General features: G+C 36.2%; 1 protein-coding gene across 2 annotated transcripts in view; it reads left to right on the top strand.

Annotated features, from left to right (window-relative positions):
• The window catches only part of LOC124407605 (DNA-directed RNA polymerase III subunit RPC2), a 52,031-nt gene extending 32,206 nt beyond the window's left edge, over positions 1-19,825 (top strand). For both annotated transcript variants that reach the window (XM_046883903.1, XM_046883911.1), the window contains 10 exons: positions 8,735-8,920; positions 9,029-9,142; positions 10,029-10,229; positions 10,885-11,162; positions 11,512-11,651; positions 14,028-14,620; positions 14,718-14,964; positions 15,065-15,229; positions 15,311-15,441; positions 19,394-19,825. In XM_046883903.1, the coding sequence (XP_046739859.1) occupies positions 8,735-8,920; positions 9,029-9,142; positions 10,029-10,229; positions 10,885-11,162; positions 11,512-11,651; positions 14,028-14,620; positions 14,718-14,964; positions 15,065-15,229; positions 15,311-15,441; positions 19,394-19,777 (2,439 nt within the window). In that variant the 3' untranslated portion in view covers positions 19,778-19,825. The remainder of the gene's footprint in view (positions 1-8,734; positions 8,921-9,028; positions 9,143-10,028; positions 10,230-10,884; positions 11,163-11,511; positions 11,652-14,027; positions 14,621-14,717; positions 14,965-15,064; positions 15,230-15,310; positions 15,442-19,393) is intronic.
• Positions 19,826-20,245: the final 420 nt, after the last annotated feature.

The raw sequence follows: 20,245 nt of genomic DNA, 5'->3' as shown, positions 1-20,245 counted from the left end.
AACAAATAAAATAAATGTGTATGAAATGTATCATTTTGTGGATTATTATACGTTCATTTACCGTTTATATGAAAAAAAAACCTGAAATCAACGTATTCTGTGTAGGTATTTTGAACGTAGATATGAAATCGGTATATGAAAAACGTTTTTTTTTTAAACCTATACCAATTTTATACCACTGAAACGTATATTTTACGTCTCATCAACCACCCTGTTCTTATTGGGTCTTATGTTAGTTCGAATTCCAAGAGTAATGGTGACATTTATTGGAATTTGCTCTGAAGGCGATATAGCCACTAAGAAAGAGGAAAATGGTGGATTTTACTGGCGGAACATACAAAAAGAGTATAAACGTAAACATGCTTTGTCTAGCAATTTGGTCCTTTGTACCGACTGCGATAATCTTTTTGTGTCTAGCGTTACAGATTATGTGAAAGTATATCATTTCTTAATATTTATTTCTGGTTCAGTACGTAAATATCAAGAATAATATAATTCATCCAATATTTCAAACTGAAGTGACGTCAGTTTCGCATCGCATATAAACAATATAAAAGTATTAAGCCAACTGCAGTACCGCCGCGCTAGCGTACGAAAGTACAGAACAGGAGGACTTTGGTTCAAACCTCTACCACGCCGAGCGCGTCGAACGTTCCTTAGTTGAGGCGCTCCATTTACGCCCAGCTGATCGTGAGAGCGTCTTTTATATAAAAAACTATTGTCATTCCGAATTCTCGTTTAGCGATCTCAATATTGCATGAAAACGGTCTCACGATGGCTCATTTTACTCCTGATTCTTTCCGGAATGGCGGAAAGTATCTCAGCTAGGCAATTTGGGCACCTGAAATGCGGGGAATGTAGCAACAGTGACACGTGTCAAAAAATCACATTTTTTTTTTACGATTTTCTGGATATGATTAACCTTCTGCGATTCCCCTACAGAAGCGCTTTGCACGTCGAAATTTAAACCCATTCCGTTCGTTTGTTTATTTAATATAGGAACTAATCGGATGAGTTCGCGCGGTCGGTAAAGGTAAGACTGCTACATCGCGATAAGTTTACATACAGAAAGAATCCTCCTGTGATATTTTACCCAACATATTACGTAGTCAGGGTGTCCAGTATTCATGGAATTTATGGAATCAGGGAATTCTCAGGGAATTTGATATCCCCTGGAAAAACACTGTGATTGGAGGGGGGAGGGTGGGGGGGGGGGTGGCGAGTGGAGGGGAACGCTTCGTCTCTCTCGGGCGCGCTTGGTCTCTCTCGCGCCCGTTACGACTATCCGCACCAAATCGTTCCAACATTTGATGCTCTGTAACTTTTTATAGAGGCCCCAAATAAAAAAAAAAACATATGAAAAAAAGTTGTTGTCAATTACCTGAAAAATAGTACGAAAATCCTCTCTAAATTTTCAAAGCACATTTACGCATTCAACGAAGCGTAGGGCTCGATTGTGAATTTCTATACATGTATTGTGTATGAATAAACTTATTACATTTTTATATTATTTTTAATGATTTTTACCAACCCTACGTATCCACGAAGGAACAAGACACGACAATCTTTCATTTTGTATTAATCATGGAAAAATGTATTAAATAATGTTACATGCAATTGTATTCCGAGAAAAAAAATGCAAAAGCTTCAATGAATGCGTAAACATGTTTTGAAAATTTAGAGAGTATTTTCGTAATATTTTTCAGGTAATTGACAACAACTTTCGTATACACGTTTTTTTTATTTGGGGCCCTATAAAAAGTTACAGAGCAGCAAATGTTGGAACAATTCGGTGCGGATAGTCCTAACGGGAGCGAGAGAGACCAAGCGCGCCCGAGAGAGACGAAGCGTTCCCCCTCCACTCGCGCCCGGCCGTAAAACGCTTCCGACCGCACAAATCTCCCATACTTAGATCAGCTCATTTCGGAATGCATGGCATATTTTCCGATCAGATATGTTTACAACTGAAGTACACATATTTCAGAACCTGCATACCAAATTTCAAGTAGAAATATTAATTACTGTCATAATTATCAGCCGAAACGCGTTATGCTGCATATCTACGGATCCACTGATCCGAATCAAAAAATTTTTTTTCTCAAATACTCGTTTTTTCAATTACCAATCGGGTACGGAATAGAGATTTTGAAAACACGTGAAATCGTAAAGTTGTGCCACTTTTTTGCCTCGGAATTTGGCATGTTTGTCTAAGATATTGTTTAAAACACGTAAAAAGGAATTTTTTTGTTTGAGATCCGCGATCGATACTGCATACTTTAAAGTGTGTGCGAAAAAATAATCACTCGATGAAAAAATTTTGTTTGGCCGTGATGCGATTTGCAATTAAGGCTCTGAATATTTAAAAGAAATCGATATCTCGAAAACGGTTCGATCAGACATAACCGCGTTTTGCATACTTCATTATACTCACATAAACATTCATTCCCAAGATTATTAAGACTATTCAACAAGTTCTGTACTCATTATGAAAGATTGAAAAAAAAAACACTTTTTACGAATCAGCGGACGCTGCGCATTCAATTTCGAATTGTCGAACATCGGACGGGTCCCATTTTGTAGGAAATTTCTTCACGAACAAAAAAGGTATGTATAAGTTTTTTCGAAATTCGCATGGAAACGGAGATATTCACGTAAATGTGTCGCAATTTTCATAAATCGATTCTTTAACAATTGTTGCACAACTTTTTTAAACTGTGGATGGTTATTATCTCAATGTCTATGTTACGAAGAAGCGATTGCAAAAAAAATTACTTATGTTTCGGTTTTCCACTCCTTTTGCTAATTCAACTGGACTATCAGTAAATCAGAAGTGAGCCTGTTTCGCGATAGACGTATGTGGTCTGCGGTGTGAGTCAAGTATAACACGCTCTGAACTACGTACACGGGTCATAGGCATGGGCTCCTTAGGCCAGTAGACTTAAACATGAGTTCTATTCAACAGCCGTGCCAAATCGCCAATTTTTTCGCAGGTAGGTTGGACCTCAAAGAATATAGTGTGAATTTCGTGGGATCGCGAAATGACGACTTTTGGCCGAAAAAATTGTTTAAATACACAAATGTCACTATTTTGATGTTATCATCTTTATCTGTATTAGAAGCCGAGATACAATCATTTTTACGTTTGTTTAATTTATTACTGTTTAAATTAACATTTTCGCGAAATTCAAGTTCGGGCATTCGCAACAGTGTTAGGCATGATATTTGATATTATAGAAACCGTTTTGAGGATTAATTTCATGGGAGATTCCGCGCGTGGAATATACGGATGGCGGCGTCAATGCCGCCGGGTGGCGTGGTGGGGGCCTGCGTCTCGCACCGCGGCTCCTCTCGCGCGGCTTAGTTAACTATTTCCATATCTCCCTTATAAATTGTCGTGAACAAATTTTTTTCTTTTTTGATTCAACGTAGTTTTTTCTCACGAATTCGAAAACGCTCATGAAAATTAATATTCTCCGAGCCTCGTGCGGCTTAGTTAACAATTTCTATGTTTCCCTTATAAGTTGTGGTGAAAAAAATCTTTTTTTTACAATTTCACGTAGTTTTTTCTCACGAATTCAAAAATGTTCGTGAAAATCAATATTTTCCAATACGTACCCCAAAAACTAGTTTTCAAATTTAATGTTGATGTTGGGAGGCCTATAAATAATCTCATATTTAAAAGGTGAGGAGAAGAAAAGTCAATTTGAATTCGTCCGTAATTTTTTTTTCTTACAATTATTACCTACATAAATTCTTACAAGTACCTTTGCATTAGGAAATACATTTTTTATTTCTCTCCGGTTCATAGCTATCGTTATCATCATTATTTCCTTCAACGTTATTATCCTCACTTATCGCACACGTAACATCCTCCGTATTATCGATATCGTCGGAAATTTGTCAAAATTGTTCGTCGATTTCGTCATCGCTTAGAACTATTTCAGGTCCGATGACATTCGAACAATTTTGTCCGTTACATTTTGTGCACAATATTGTGCATTTTAGCCCTACTTTCCGGCACGCACAATTCGTTTTACATTTACTTGTACCGCAACCGCAAGAAATTATTTCTAATAAATTGGCCGGAATTGCGTCTTTTCTACGAGTAATTGGCACCAACATACCGTTGCTTTTCTTCCACTCCCATTGCATTGGATCCTTTAAACAATCGCCTTGCCATTCGCACACTTGTAAATAAGCCGCGCGAGGCTCGAGCTTGAATACAAGCTTACGGTCTTGTCATGATAGCAGTTATCTGATTTTTTCCTTCTACATGTTCTGTTTTTACAAACTCCTATGTTATACTTTTTACTAACAAAATGATGTCTTATTTCCATATTTTTTGAACGCCTATGAATTTCTGGATTCTCAGCTAGTTCAAGTGCACTTGCATTATCAACTAAGATCTCACAATTTAGGAATATAATCAATGTTAGTGATTTCTGTTAGTTAATGTTTCATCCAGATTAGTTGTTTGGTTTCTTTACTCACAGTTACGTATTCTGCCTTAGTCGTAGATGGAACAATATTTTGTTGGTTTGATTCAACCAAAATATTGCACTTCCGGATTATTTGCAGATAGCACCTGTTCTTGAACGTTAGGTTTTTTGATCTCATGTCAAACCTACATCACTAAAAGTTTCTAGCCGATTTGTTCATTAGTAGTCGTATACAATAATAAGCCATAATTCGAAGTTCCCTTCAAATACCTAAATATTCTTTTATCGGCACGCCAATTTGAAACAGACCGTGTCTCTAAATTCGCAGCAGCTACACTTAGTGTGTAAGCAATGGCAGGACGAGTTGATGTTACAAGACACATTATATTATACTGTGTATCATGTGCGGGAATCGCCAATCCGCACGAGTTACACATTCCACTTTTTGTAAAACCTGTAATGAGAAGTTTGAGAGAAGTTTGACCACAGAAGAATATATCAGTTCAAGGTTACCATTATACGTTGCTTCTAGGCACCGGACGCGGTCGTAGTCACCACTTATCTCATCCGTTGGTGCTAGTTACGCCCGTTTCGCTCGACCTGGCGTTAGGTAATAAATATTATCTAGCGCTGATGAACATTAACGCACGCTCTCTGCCCAGCGCAGGAATCGGCCACTCGCGCACATTTTATCGTGCACGAAATCGAACTTCCCATGCAGGTGTTACAATAAACTACTTACAGCTTATTTATAAGAGAAATCTTTCCTAGGATCTGAACTTTTTATATTCAATTGATCATCATTCCTTTCACAAGGTATGATAACTGTGTTAGACTCATCCATTCCAAACTTTCCCAAGACCCTTTTAATACAATTATTTTGTTTGAAAAAAATATAGACTTATCACCTAAACGTATTATCTGCACTCGAAAGAAATAGTCTAAAGCTCCGATTTTGATTTGAAAAACCTTTTTAAGGTTTTTCACAAAAAATGTTATTTCATTTAAACCTGTTCTTACGACTAACCTATTAGCGTAGATTGCGATTAATTGCTTTTTACAAATTCTCTCCCTTTTATGAATAAACAAGAATCAGCAGTGCTACAGACCATATCTTCTTTTATCATAAAGTCAATAAAACATTTATTCTATGATTATGGAGCTTGTCTTAATAGTCCAGTTGAATTAGCAAAAGGTGTGGAAAACCGAAATATAAGTAATTTTTTTTTTTGCAATCGCGTCTTCGTAACATAGATATTAAGAAAATAACCATCCACAGTTTGAAAAAGTTGTGCAACAATTATTAAAAATTCGATTTATGAAAATTGCGACACATTTTCGTGAATATCTCCGTTTCCATGCGAATTTCGAAAAAACTTATACATACCTTTTTTGTTCGTGAAGAAATTTTTCACAAAATGGGACCCGTCCGATGTTCGACAATACGAAATTGAATGCGCAGCGCCCGCTGATTCGTAAAAAGTGTTGTTTTGTCAATCTTTCGTAATGAGTACAGAACTTGGTAAATAGTCTTAATAATCTTGGGAATGAATGTTTATGTGAGTATAATGAAGTATGCAAAACGCGGTTATGTCTGATCGAACCGTTTTCGAGATATTGATTTCTTTTAAACATTCAGAGCCTTCATTGCAAATTGCATCACGGCCAAACAAAATTTTTCCATCGAGTGATTATTTTTTTGCACACACTTTAAAGTATGCAGTATCGATCGCGCATCTCAAAACAAAAATTCCTCTTTAAGTATATCTGATCGGAAAATATGCCATGCATTGCGAAATGAGCTGATCTAAGTATGGGAGATTTGTGCGGTTGGAAGCGTTTTACGGCCAGGCACGAGTGGAGGGGGAACACTTCATCTGTCTCGGGCGCGCTTGGTCTCTCTTGCTCTCGTTAGGACTATCCGCACCGAATTGTTCCAACATTTGATGCTCTGTAATTTTTTATAGAGGCCCTAAATAAAAAAAAACGTATAGAAGAAAGTTGTCGTAAATTACCTGAAAAATAGTAGGAAAATTCTCTCTAAATTTTCAAAACATATTTGCGCATTCAACGAAGCGTAACTCGCTTCGACTCATTGATAACAAATCTGATAACTCAGTTTCTTATAATTTTTTAAGGTGATATGGGACGTATATTCACAACCAAAAGTCAATTTCGGCGAGAATATTGAGCACTTCGGGATGAAATAAAAATCTATAAAAATCAATAATGACCAAGTTTATAAGTTAATTCATTTTGAATACTAATAATGCCATAAAGTTGTTAATAAATTGTTCGAACAAAAGTTCGTATAACAAATCTCGTGAAATTTTTTTAATTTCCCATAAAATAAATTCATTGATTTTTCTGAACGCCTGTAAATATTTTTGGAATTTTCGGTAATTTTGAAAAACTCGTTTTTGAGAATGAAATTTTGTAAAATAGATCAAAAGTTCTGAATTTTTGGATAGGTTTTCATAAATGGTTATATATTACACTGAAAAAGTTTTAGAGGCACGGAACGAATAGTTTGATAAATAGAGCGTTAGATCATTTTGGAAAGCGAAATTATTCAAAATCGCCGGAAATTCCCAAAAAATTCGTAGATGTTCAGAGATATCAATGAATTCATTTTATATTGGATAAAAATAAAAAATGACTACAGATTTGTTACACAAATTTTTGTTGAAACAATTTTTAATAATCTTTTGGCATTATTATTGATAACGAATCATCTTATCGTCTTGGTTATGACTGATTATTTCTGATTTCTATCTCATCGTGAAGTGTCCAATATCCTCACCAAAATTCACAGTTCATGAAACTTTTGCTCTAAATGACCAACATGAGTAACTAATTCTTCAGTCACCGACTTTTCAAGTGTAAAGGATTGTTCTAACAATTTATCTACTCTCTGACATCCACTGTGTTCGAAGATTGAAGTCAATTTCTCTCATGTTTCTTTTGCCTTATGATACGTTGTAGTTACTTCTATGTGTGCATCATTGAGACTACTAAATAGTATCAGTTAAGCAAGAGCATTCCCCTTTTTAAAAGATTTAGAATCGACCTCATATTTCGACTTCGTGACTTCTGCAGCATCTGCACCTGCTTAAAATTCAGGTTTGCAATTAGTACCTAATACTATCTTCTGGATTCATGGTGTTGCAAGAGCACCATAATCACAATATATTATGACCGTCCTTCAGCGTGAGCGCACGTATACTATGGCTTGTTATCCATTTCCTCTCATTGACAACATCGTTGATGTCAGTTATTTTGTTAATATTTTATATTTTTGAAGTCATAAAATCTGTCTAACGTCGATGTATAATGAAGAAGTAAATTTATGACAGTTACAAAAAATAATAATTTTTAAGAGTTATTTATAATCATCTCTTCTCACAATTTTGAAGGTTAAGAGTTGTCGATTTTCCTAAAGTTCAGAAGACGCTTTCAAACAATCAATCCTATTGAATTTATGATGACTTCATTTTTTTTAAATAAAAATTTCGTAAACAGCCCAAAAGTGATCGAATTAATTTTCGGTTCAGCTGGTTATTTCTATTGAAAAACATAGCCAGAAAATAAATTACAATCTTCCTACGCCCGACATTAAGTAGGCTCAATTTTAGAGTGCAGCCCCCCCCCCCCCCCCCCCCCCCCCAATAGGAAAGCATTTCAGAGACGGCCATCCCAAAAAATACTAAAAATACTTCGCAAATAATCAACATAAATTTCATGAAAAGTATTTTTTGAAACTGAAGAAAGTTTACTAGATGTTCACAACTTTGTTGGGTGGGTATGAAAATATAAGAAAATTAAAGGATAGAAGTGTTAAAATATAAAGTTTTTAAAGACGCAAAAGTTTGTTATATAGAATTTTGAAAATGTAGAAAGTCGGAGTATGAAAAAGTCAAAATGTAGATAGGAGTATAGAAAACCAAAACAATCATGAAAATTCTGCTATGTTCTTATTCATTCGGGTGATTCTACAGGCTGGTTTTCTATATTTCAACTCTCTAAATTTCAAAAATCCTCTAAAATAGATTCTCGCATTTCTAAAAATTTTACATTGTGACCCTTCCACTCTCTAATCTTTTTACATTTTCACTTCCACCCGCAGACACATGTAAATTTGTTTGTATTTTGTTCACCTATTTCAATAATTTTTAGTACAAGGTCTTGACCTTTGAGAGTTGAACAGTTATTCAAAAATTGTACAATATTCAAACAATAATGATTATTCAGAAAAACATTTTCTCCCAGAACTACATCAACATTTTCTTACGCAGGTAGTTGACTTCAACTTCAAAGTTAAAGCAACTTACATCGCATTGATGATACGTAAGGTTATGCAAGGCCAGATTGATAGAACACTAATCGATGACAGAGATTATTATGGTAACAAGAGGCTGGAATTGGCTGGTTCTCTACTGTCTCTCATGTTTGAAGATTTATTCAAAAGATTTAACTGGGAGGTAAGTGGAAACGATGTTCAAACATATTCCAACAGTGAAAAACTTTCGTCGTTCGACTTTTCTTGATGCAGTTCAACTGTCTCTAAACTTTTTTTAATCTAAATACAGCTCAAACAAATCGCAGACAAAAACATTCCCAAAATCAAAGCAGCACAGTTCGACATCGTTAAACACATGAGGCAAGACCAAATCACAAATGGTCTAGCATTTGCTATTTCTTCGGTGAGTTTAATTTTTTCTAATACTGCGAAATTGTCTTCGAGTTGTAACTTCCATTAAGGTGCATAAAAAGACCCGTTGTACACCTCGAAAACGCGGGGATGCAAAACTCCTATACCGCTCAAGCGGTCAGAGTGAAACTTGGACAGTTAATGCCTTATTTTGGCAAAAAGTGGAACGTCTTTTTACTTTTTCAAAATTTTGAAAGAAATTTTACAGATTGGTTACCACTCACAAAAATTGGCCAAATTTTCACAGTTGCACTGAATGGATCGACCTATCCGGTATGATGCCACTCGGCGGTGATGAAACACACATTTTGAGCCCGGTCTCATGAGATTTGATGGTGAAATGGCAGCTGATCTGGTTTTCGATTACGAAGTACACCGAAATCTCATTTTGGTGACATTTGTTACCGATATTACGCGCATGCCGGTAATGTATGCGTGTAATGTCGGTAAGACATTACCGGCATGCATGAAAGGTCGGTAACAAATGTCGCCAAAATGAGATTTCGCAGTTCTTCGTAATCGAAAACCAGATCAGCTGCCATTTCGTCCATTCACCATCAAATCTCATGGGACTGGGCTCAAAATGTGTGTTTCATCACGGCCAAGTGGCATCATACCGGATAGTTCGATCAATTCAGTGAAACTGTGAAAATTTGGTCAATTTTTGTGAGTAGTAACCAATCTGTAAAATTTCTTTCAAAATTTTGAAAAAGTAAAAAGACGCTCCACTTTTTGCCAAAATGAGGCATTAACTGCCCAAGTTTTACTCTGATCGCTTGAGCGGTACAGGAGTTTTGCATCCCCGCGTTTTTGAGGTGTACAACGGGTCTTTACATGCACTTTAATGAGCATGGAATCTGATAATATTGGTTCTAAAGGGTAACTGGACCATAAAACGGTTCAAAATGGAACGTCAAGGTGTAACGCAAGTTCTGTCAAGATTGTCGTACATATCTGCCCTAGGAATGATGACGAGAGTTAATTCACAATTTGAAAAAACAAGGAAAGTTTCTGGCCCCCGCTCCCTACAGCCTTCCCAATGGGGAATGATGTGTCCTAGCGATACGCCAGAAGGAGAGGTAGACGAATATGCTCAATATTATTTGTTACTCGCAATTATCCAACCAAAAAATGAAACAAGTGTATCAGGTGAGAAGTGTGGAAGGTGGGTGATTTCTGAGTAGTGTGAAGTTTGCAGCGCAAATCACAAATATGAGTGCTGCAATTGTACTAGCACTAGTGCAAACGCACAATGAGCCAAGGTGAGCGCTTTAATCACAGGGGTCAGACATCGCCCATCCACACGTATGACACACGCTATTTTTTTCAACACTTGCAAAAGAAAGTTTGATTTAAAAACTATCGGAAGTTCCGCAGACAGCGTGTAAAATTAGAGTTAGGTAACTGACATTCAATGACACAGTTCGTAAAATTCAGTTATTACAAAGTGGGCATGCTTCAAAGAAAGCTTTAGTGTATAAAATCGAGTGCTATAGTTGTACGCATGCGCCAACGTTGCTTTACCGCACTGCTTGGAAATGAGGCATTTTACGCAATTTCTTTATGCAAACTTCACTCTACAGATTTCAAAAATTAAAATTTTCAAGCAAGTGTTGGCACATTTTTTTCAGGTTATTTCAGTCAAGTAAATTCAGAACTGTAGCTGAAGTTTTGATAAAGAAGTTTCTACAAACTAAAGTGTTGTATATTGAAATTGCGTGTTACATATTTCAGGGTTGCGGTCTAGTTAAAAATCTAGCATTAATGACTCACATCACAACAGAGGTGGAAGAAGAACCGATTATCAGACTAGCCTACAATCTTGGAGTAGAAAACGTCAATATCTTGGGAGGTGAAGAAATAAACAACAAAAATGTGTACATGGTTTTCTTGAATGGTAATATTCTAGGAATTATTAAAAATTACATCCGACTCGTCAATGTATTCAGACTGCTACGCAGAAAGGCCATGATCAATGGGTTCATTTCCATATATCCTCAGCATCACCACAGGTAAGTCTCTAGTGGATATATGCATGTAAAACTTGCTGTTCAACTGACATAGTTTGTCATAAACGTTTGTGGTTTACCTAAAAATTTGAATGAAATACCAAGTATCCAAAATTATATAGCATAAAAAATGTTTTATTTATACTGAAAAGTTTTCCATCATCATTTATTTGTGAATATTGATGAACAGGGTGTCTTGCCACTGGTATTTGGACCTATACAATTTCCCAAAATACACATTTTCTGAACGACATTCGATTTAATATTGTGAAGCCCCACAATGTTGTTTTTTTGCCATCAGTAATCGTATTGACATCCTTAGAACTTGTAATACTTCACTAATTTTCTACAGATGTGTGCAGATATGTTCGGATGGTGGCAGATTGTGCAGACCTTACATTATAGTCAAAAATGGAGAATCTCTTGTTCAGCAAAAACACATCGAAGCATTAAAACATGGTTTCAAAACGTTTGACGATTTCTTGCACGAAGGTTCGTAAAACTAGAAATTGATACAGAGCTTATTACAAACGAAATGGTATACTATACACGTTTCAGTGGTGTATAGTGCAATGGCAAACTGAGCTTTGACGTACAGATATATGGCACCCAAAAAAAAAAGCTTAAACTTGCGGCTTTAATGCAGGTTTGGCACACATCAGTTTGGCGAACGAATAATATAACATATGGCTTTATGTAGGGGTGCGCGGACATCGAAATTCTTTGGGTCGGGTTGGGTTGGGTAAAAGGGATGACTTTCGGGTCAAGCACCCGAAATTTCGGATTACCCATAAATTTCGGGTACCCGAAAATCTTGAGTTACCCAAAAATCTCGGATTTGCCGAAAATTGTAAAATTTTCGAAAATTTTAGTCACGGCTGTCTTCGCTTCTTCCAAAATACTGGGACTTCGAAAGTGAACAGAGGCTTTCGAAAATTTCGAACTTGTGTCATTTCCGAAATTCCGGACAATCTGAAAGACAATTTGTAGCTCTCTGGAATTGTGAGTTCTGGAGGTTTTATTCTCAAAAAATCAAATTAGAGGCCCACCCAAAAATATACTCTCGAATTCTTTCATATCTGCTTCATTAGCATATCATCGTGAAATAATGTTATTATCGATCTGTAGGGGTGTACGGGTACTGAAATTCTTCGGGCCGCTTCAGATCGGGTAAAATGGAATACTTTTGGGTCGGGTACTTGAAGATGTCAGACTGCCCGAAAATTTCGGATTAGCCGAAGATTTCGGGATAACCAAAAAACTCGACCCGAACCCGAGTTCGAGTATCCTTTCCGAGTATAGCTTTATCGCTCACGAGCAATGCCCACAGCCTTTCGGTGCACAATAATTATGGCTCACTAGAGTTATCATGATTACAATCTCTATATTGATCGAACCAAAGTCTAACATGAGATAGTTTCGCTAATTTAATTCATCGTAAAATTGAAACAGATTGCAATAGAAAAATTTACACTAATTTATGTATAATAAACATATCATGGAGTGAATCCTGGTTGAATATTTCTTTTACACCAGTTAATTTCTGAGTAGCTTGGAGGAAATTTGATACCAACTTCCTAAGGTTGCTCGAGTGCCACAAAGCTGCGTATTATATTTTTTATGTGCCAAAGTACTATGTGCGATAATGCACATGCACCACAAAGCCGTGCGCCGAGAATTTAATATTCTAGTATGCCACAGGGATAGATTTTTATTTTGTGTGACCTACGAGGAGTGTTCAAAAAATAACGGGAATTATGTAATTCCGCGTGTCGTATTAGTTCGATTCGCGTGATTTTTTTCTTTTTTGCGTTGGTAAATTTGTCTGAAAAGTTACGATACTGTGTTACCCATATTAGATATTTAGTCTATTGTATGGAGAATACAGGTAAGGAGAAGTATCACGTGGGTCTCCAACGAAAAAGTGACCGGCAAAAAGCGACAAATAGTGGTTCGCCAAGTTACCAAAATGGCGCTCATAAGCAATAAGTGTAATAATATGATTGGCGCTTACTAATCAACGTTCAATCTGATTTGCGCTTTGTGGAACTTTTACTGCAGCAACGCTATCTCATATGTACTTTATTTTACGGAAACTTTCTATACACGGAGATAGTGCTCCATATCTTTACCTTCCATAGTCTATTGTCAGCTGTCAAAAAGGTTACATGTGTTTTGGTAGGATAAGCATTTTTGAGAATGGATCAAAGAATTTGTATTAAATTTTGCCATAAGAATGAAATAAAGTGCAGTAAAGTTTTAAAAATGTTAAATATTGCTTTTGGTGATTGTGATTCGGCGATCATTCATAATCATTTCTTTCACTTTTTCCACGTTTCCATTGGTTCGTGATGTGCTGAGGCGTCCAGGTCGCAAGTCACCTTCAAAGTCTTCATGGACATCTTGGAAACGCTTGTACCACTCGTAAACCCTTATTTCACTCATAGCAGACTCACCAAAAGCAATATTTAGCATTTTTAAAACTTTACTGTACTTTATTCCATGCCTATAGCAAAATTTAATACAAATTCTTAGATTCATTTTCAAGATCGCCGATTCTGCCAAACACATCTAAGTTTTTTGAAGGCTGATAATAGACTAAATATCCAATATGGCTAACACAGTGCAGCAAATATTCAGACAAATTTACCAGCAGAGCAACAAAAAGTCGCACGAATCTGATTAATATTACACGCGAAATTACAAAATTCCCGTTATTTTTTGAACACCCCTCGTATTTCTTATGTGCCAATGCTCTGTGCGCCACCAAAACGGATACTAGTGGTTCCACCTCATTATAATCAGGGACATTTAACTGCTGGCTTATTTATACTATGTTACGTAGATTCACAATTTTCTGTTTCCCAGGTCTCATAGAATTTTTGGATGTGAACGAGGAAAATGATAGCTCGATCGCTTTCAATGAGTCCCAAATCGAAGCAGGAACGACTCACTTGGAAGTAGAGCCATTTACTTTACTCGGCGTTTGTGCTGGCTTAGTGCCATATCCTCATCACAATCAGAGTCCTAGAAATACATATCAATGTGCTATGGGCAAACAAGCGATGGGAACTATAGGATACAACCAACGTAATCGCATAGACACACTAATGTACAATCTGGTTTACCCGCAAGCTCCGATGGTCAAATCTAGGACCATAGAACTGATCAATTTCGATAAACTCCCTGCTGGACAAAATGCAACGGTTGCGGTGATGTCCTACAGTGGATACGACATAGAGGATGCGTTAATTTTAAATAAAGCAGCGATCGACAGAGGTTATGGAAGGTGTCTAGTATACAGAAATGCTAAATGTACTTTAAAAAGATATGCAAATCAGACTTACGATAGAATTATGGGACCCATGATAGATTCAAATACTAAAAAACCTATTTGGAAACATGAGATAATAGACAATGACGGCATAGCTGCCCCTGGAGAAATGGTAGAGAATAAAAAAGTGAGAATAACACTCAAACTCAAAAAATTTCTCAAACATACCATTTCATAACAGGTTTCATCAACTGAGCCTCTGATTTCATTTATTCCGTGTCTAGGTCATGGTGAACAAATCTATGCCTGCAGCAACAATGAACCCTGTAAATCCTGCTAATGTTCAGACTCAACCTGATTATTGTGACGTACCAGTTCTTTTCAAAGGATCAGTTCCAGCCTACATTGAAAAAGTTATGGTATCCAGCAATGCGGATGATGCATTTTTAATAAAGTTGTTGTTAAGACAAACTAGACGACCTGAAATTGGTGATAAATTCAGTAGTCGACATGGACAGAAAGGTGTAACAGGTAATGCCGAAACGAAGTAACAAATACTTACTTTGAATAATTGCCAAATTTTGGAAATCAATTTCCCAGTTGATTTTGTTATGACCATCTGCATCCACAGGTCTGATCGTGGAACAAGAAGATATGCCTTTCAATGATCTTGGTATTTCACCAGACATGATCATGAATCCACATGGATTTCCGTCAAGAATGACAGTTGGCAAGCTCATCGAATTGCTTGCTGGCAAGGCTGGTGTAGCTGAAGGGAAATTTCACTACGGAACAGGTACTTGTTTCATTCAGCTTGTTGCAATTCAATAAGTACTATACTAGAAAGTACTGACTTGGTGTATTTTATTCATTTCAGCATTTGGTGGTTCAAAAGTAGAAGATGTTTGCGAGGAATTAGTAAAACATGGGTATAATTACATGGGCAAAGATTTCTTCTACTCTGGTATTACCGGGGAACCACTTCAGGCTTATATATACTCTGGTCCAGTAAGTTTCCATTACCATGAAATCAGTATTGCTTTATGTTTTCTCTGGCTGATCATTCATGTCTTTTCTTTCCAGTTAAGGATTCAATTTTTTTATTTAAACATTTAACCATCCAAGACAAACATGAGCCAATCTAAAAAAAACCTCGTCATTGTTGCGGATCATTCCTTGAGATGATCAATATTCAAGTATTACGAGGCTTTCAAAATTATATTTTGCAGATGTTGAATATAGTAGCCATTATAATGAAGAAGAATAAAACTTCGTGGATATAGATTGTCGAATAGTTAATTTCATTCAGCTAACACTTCGGTCAATGCATGAGATCGATCTTCATCAGAGCCAATAAGAAAATCGTAACAATGCAATTTTTTTATATTTTCGGGGGAACCAAATCTTAACTAACAGTCATAAGGTTATCAAATTTCAACAAGTTATCACAGCAATATCGTTAACTCAAGGTTAAACAATAGATATATAAACAATTTTATAACAATTTTATGCATCCCAAGCAATATTATAAAATTATAAAAATTTAAATGTAATTTCGTGATTTATACATTATTTGTTTTACATAATTTTGTAATATTGCTTCAGATGCATAACCTTAAACTACGTGGTGACATAACCTTACGACTAGGCGACTGTTAGTTAAGATTTAGTCCCCTATGAAATATAAAAAAAATTGCATTGGTACAATGTTCTTATAGGCTCTGATGAAGATCGACTTCATGCATAACAGTCATGTATTGACTCAAATATTGGCTGAATGAAATAAATTATTTGACCGTCTATTCCCACGAAGTTTTATTCCTCTTCATTACGGTAGTAGTCTGGTAACTTGCACGTTTTTTAAAGCTTTTTGCGGGAATTTTTAAAGGGAAAACAAATTTCAATCGGTTCAATTTTTTAACATATTATTAATGGTGTGTAAGAGTGTAAAATTTTTTTTTTGTTTCTTAATTTTTTGCCATGGTTTTGTAGCAATGAAGTGAGAGTCTCAAAAAAAAGGTAGGTGGCTGGCCCCGGTAATTTCGGCGCTTGAGGTCATCTGAAACAAAAATATCAAAAAGATTATTGTTCTGTAAGCTTGTCATTCTGGTTGGAACTAGGATTAAACTATTTTGTTGAAAAATAACAAAATGGTCGACTTGGAAAAAAAGTGACTTGTTTTAGTAGAAATCGGGCTGTAAAATGGAAAGTTAGGGACGAAAAAAAAGATCTAGTTCCTGCGAGACATGAGTGGAATAAATCATCCAAATTTCAGCCTAATCGGTTGGATAGAAAATTTTTTATCATCCGCGTCGACCGTGAAAACGTTGTTTCAAGAAAAAGGCGTTTAAAGTTTCAAGAACAGATTTAAAGAAATCGTACTTACATTAATCGTCTATGCCTGGGCCGTATAATGTGCCTTCAATTTCTTCGTAGAAATTATTCACAGCAACTTTTTCTGCCCTGCGACTCATTCTGGCTACTTTAGAAGCCTTTGCCATGTTAGTTTCCGCTTTGTTAGAACCGAAAATTGTTGTACAGTTTGGCGAGACGCTCTCAAATATTTACTATAACGTGATTAATATTTCGAATTTCGGTCTAAAATTTTTGCAATGTACTCTCACTATATTTTATTTTCGAAATAGGTAAAAAAAAAATTGAATTTCCCAAGTTACCAGACTACTACCTTATATCTACGGTCAAGAAATATTAGTCCAGTCAGAATGTACAGAAATTTCACCTAGTTCTATTCTGTGGTATGTCTCTTCTGTAAATATTGTGACAGCTGAATTGGATGCCGAAAAACATAGCCTGAAACGTGTGACATTTTCTTGTCGACTTTGCAAGAAAAAAATGATTAACAATTGAAAATGCTTCACTTCGACTACCTATATTTTTTTATTTATCGAGTTTAGAGAAAAATGTTTCAGACAAAAGTTGCACCTAAATTTCATTGTTTTCTATAAAATTGGTCTTATGTGAAAATCACGTATCGTTGTTGGTTTAGCGGTAAATTGCAAAGGATGAAAAAACTCGATTTTTTTATTTTATTGCATACAGGGCGGCGAGTTATTAATGCACACTATTTAAATCCATCATAAAATGTAGAACCTTCTTTCTTCAAGAGAAGCGCGCAAAGTTTACCCGGCTATGTCGTATAGTTTAGTAACAATGCAAAAAAATGAAAATTTGCCGAAAACCGCGCTTCCTCCGTAGTACAAGTCCCAATGACCTGACAGAGCGCAAATAAATCGTGGTGGTAGTTTTTACTACCCTTGTTCCGGTTTTGATAAGAAAAACCCAATTTTTTTTCAAAGAGCACGTTTTTCGCCGAAATGAAATTTTTGCTTATAAAGTAATGGTAATAACTTTGTCAATTCTCGAGTTATCGAAAATAATCTTTGCAGACCTGATAAGTGTTTTTGAGACGCAAATTAAAAAAAAATCCTCCCTTAATCTCCATTAGAACCGGCGATACAGACATGTTTACCTATCAAATCATTGTAGTTGATCTAAGCAACATTTTCGGGTAAATCAAAATCGTGCGTGTTCCTGAGATATTCGGGTATGACGTACGATTTGTCTCACATCCCTCCTGTGAATTTGTTTTATTACGACGACTGGTTGAACACGTCCGCGCGGACGAGATCGCCGCGCTGGCCAGGTTGGTCCTACCGGCCCGCATAGTGTGGTGACGCCCGGCTGATTGCGCTCAACTCGGGGCCGCGCGGCTAAGTTAACAATTGGAATATCTCCGTTAATAATGGTCTTAAAAACCTTTTTTTTTTGCAATCCGAGCTAGTTATTTCTTACCAATCCGATTATACTATCCAAATTGACTTGTGATCATTACTTGTCGAACTAATTATCATTTTTCTACACATTTCACCTGAAAGTTGCTGTATATAACCAAAACTTTTGTTTTATGATTGCTTACTAATATTCTAATCGGCAATTGTTCATTACTCACTCACACTCTGTGTATGGATATTTTTAGAAGACCATGCGAAACAAGCGAGTCCTAGCAGGTTTGGGACCTATTGTAATTTTAAGTAGACGTTCATTCTGTAGATACTACGGGGAAAAAAGTCCCCAAGGCCTCTCTGGTGCGTCGTTTGTTAATTCGTACAGTGTTGTGTATTATTGGTTTGTTCCGCAGCACCTCGAAACTTTTCAATTCTTAATACTTTTTTTCTCGCAAAGTCCTCAACAAAATGTCTCACACGTTTTAGGTTATGTTTCTCGGCATCCAATTGAGCTGTCAAAAAATGTACAGCACAGACATACCACAGAATAGACCTTACGTTTATTCCGACTAGACTATGTTACATATATCTGGTCATTTTATACAATAAAATTCATATATACATATCATTATGTCACACATATAATTCGCGGCAAATGAATTTCGGCAGGTTTCTAGTGTGCTTAAGTGTAGAGTACCTCAGACAGAAGTTGACATCACTTGCAACAATGGCACTTCTCTTCCATATCGCTCCATATTTTATATTCGTGGTTATCTACGTTTTTCAAATTTCTTAAAGGAAATTTTTTCTCCGTTTTACATCATTGAAATAAATCTAAAAACAATATATTGATTATTTATATTATACTATATTCATAAATTTCGTATTTTTTTTTTTTAGAATCCCTAAAATAAGAATACCAGAATTAGAATTAGAAAGTGAAGTAGAGTTAAAATTTGAAAAACATTTTTCTCTGTTTGAAGAAAGTAAAGAAAAACGTTTATGGATAGAGCTGACAAAATTCTTTGTTCATTTTGTAAAATTTCTTACTATAGCTGGTATTCGTTACCTTTCTCTCTTCAAAAATGTCGATCACGCGCATGATTTAAAAAATACACATTTTTTTTGCGCAATCTCTGAGGATCACGCACTACCTATGAATTTAAATACGCGAATGAATACCCAAGAATTTAAAGAAGATGATTGTTTCCTAGGTGTACTATCAGAAATTGAAGCATATGGTTCAAGACAAGATGCATGCTCGTGCCAGAGGACCGAGAGCAGTTCTAACACGCCAGCCAACAGAGGGAAGAGCTAAGGAAGGAGGTTTGCGGCTGGGCGAGATGGAGAGAGATTGCTTAATCGGTTATGGAGCTAGCATGATGTTGATTGAGCGTCTGATGATTTCAAGTGATATGTTTGATGTCGATGTTTGCAATACATGTGGACTAATGGCGTACAGAGGCTGGTGTCACAGTTGCCAGACAAGTGCTTCCATTTCTACAATATCCATACCTTATTCATGTAAGCTTTTGTTCCAAGAGTTACAATCTATGAATATTGTACCAAGGTTAACGCTAAAGAACAGTGGTGACTGAAACGAACGGAAAATTTAATAAGAACATTAAAGACGTGTGTATCAATAACGAGTTTTTATTTGTTTCATTTACAAGAGATAAATGTTACTAAGGAGTATAGTCCCATTCGTTGTAACCATCTGACGAGTTCAGTACGTGTGCAATTAGTCGGTCTCATTTCAGTGAGTAGCTGGCGTTGTTTAAATGGTAGTGAAGATTAAACTTGTTGTTGTCCAACAGTAGCAGATTCAATTTTTTTTTTTATTCATGCACAGATATTCGACAAATCTATGAAAAAGATCATTTTTCTTACTAGAATAATTACAGTACGATTGATCGCTAAGCTTATATACCCCATAGTTCGCTATTACTTTATAGTTGACATCAGCCTGGGACTTTTGTCTGGAGGGTATGGATCTCTTCGTACGCAAAATTAATACAGGGCTGGATATCCGTCAATTTCGTCATTTGCTCCGTCATAACTTTCGA

The sequence above is a fragment of the Diprion similis genome, chromosome 1 (assembly GCF_021155765.1).
Source record: "Diprion similis isolate iyDipSimi1 chromosome 1, iyDipSimi1.1, whole genome shotgun sequence".
NCBI classification, from domain to species: Eukaryota; Metazoa; Arthropoda; class Insecta; order Hymenoptera; family Diprionidae; genus Diprion; species Diprion similis.
Note: the sequence above shows the minus strand (reverse complement) of the source record. Positions and strands in the feature narration are given on the sequence as shown.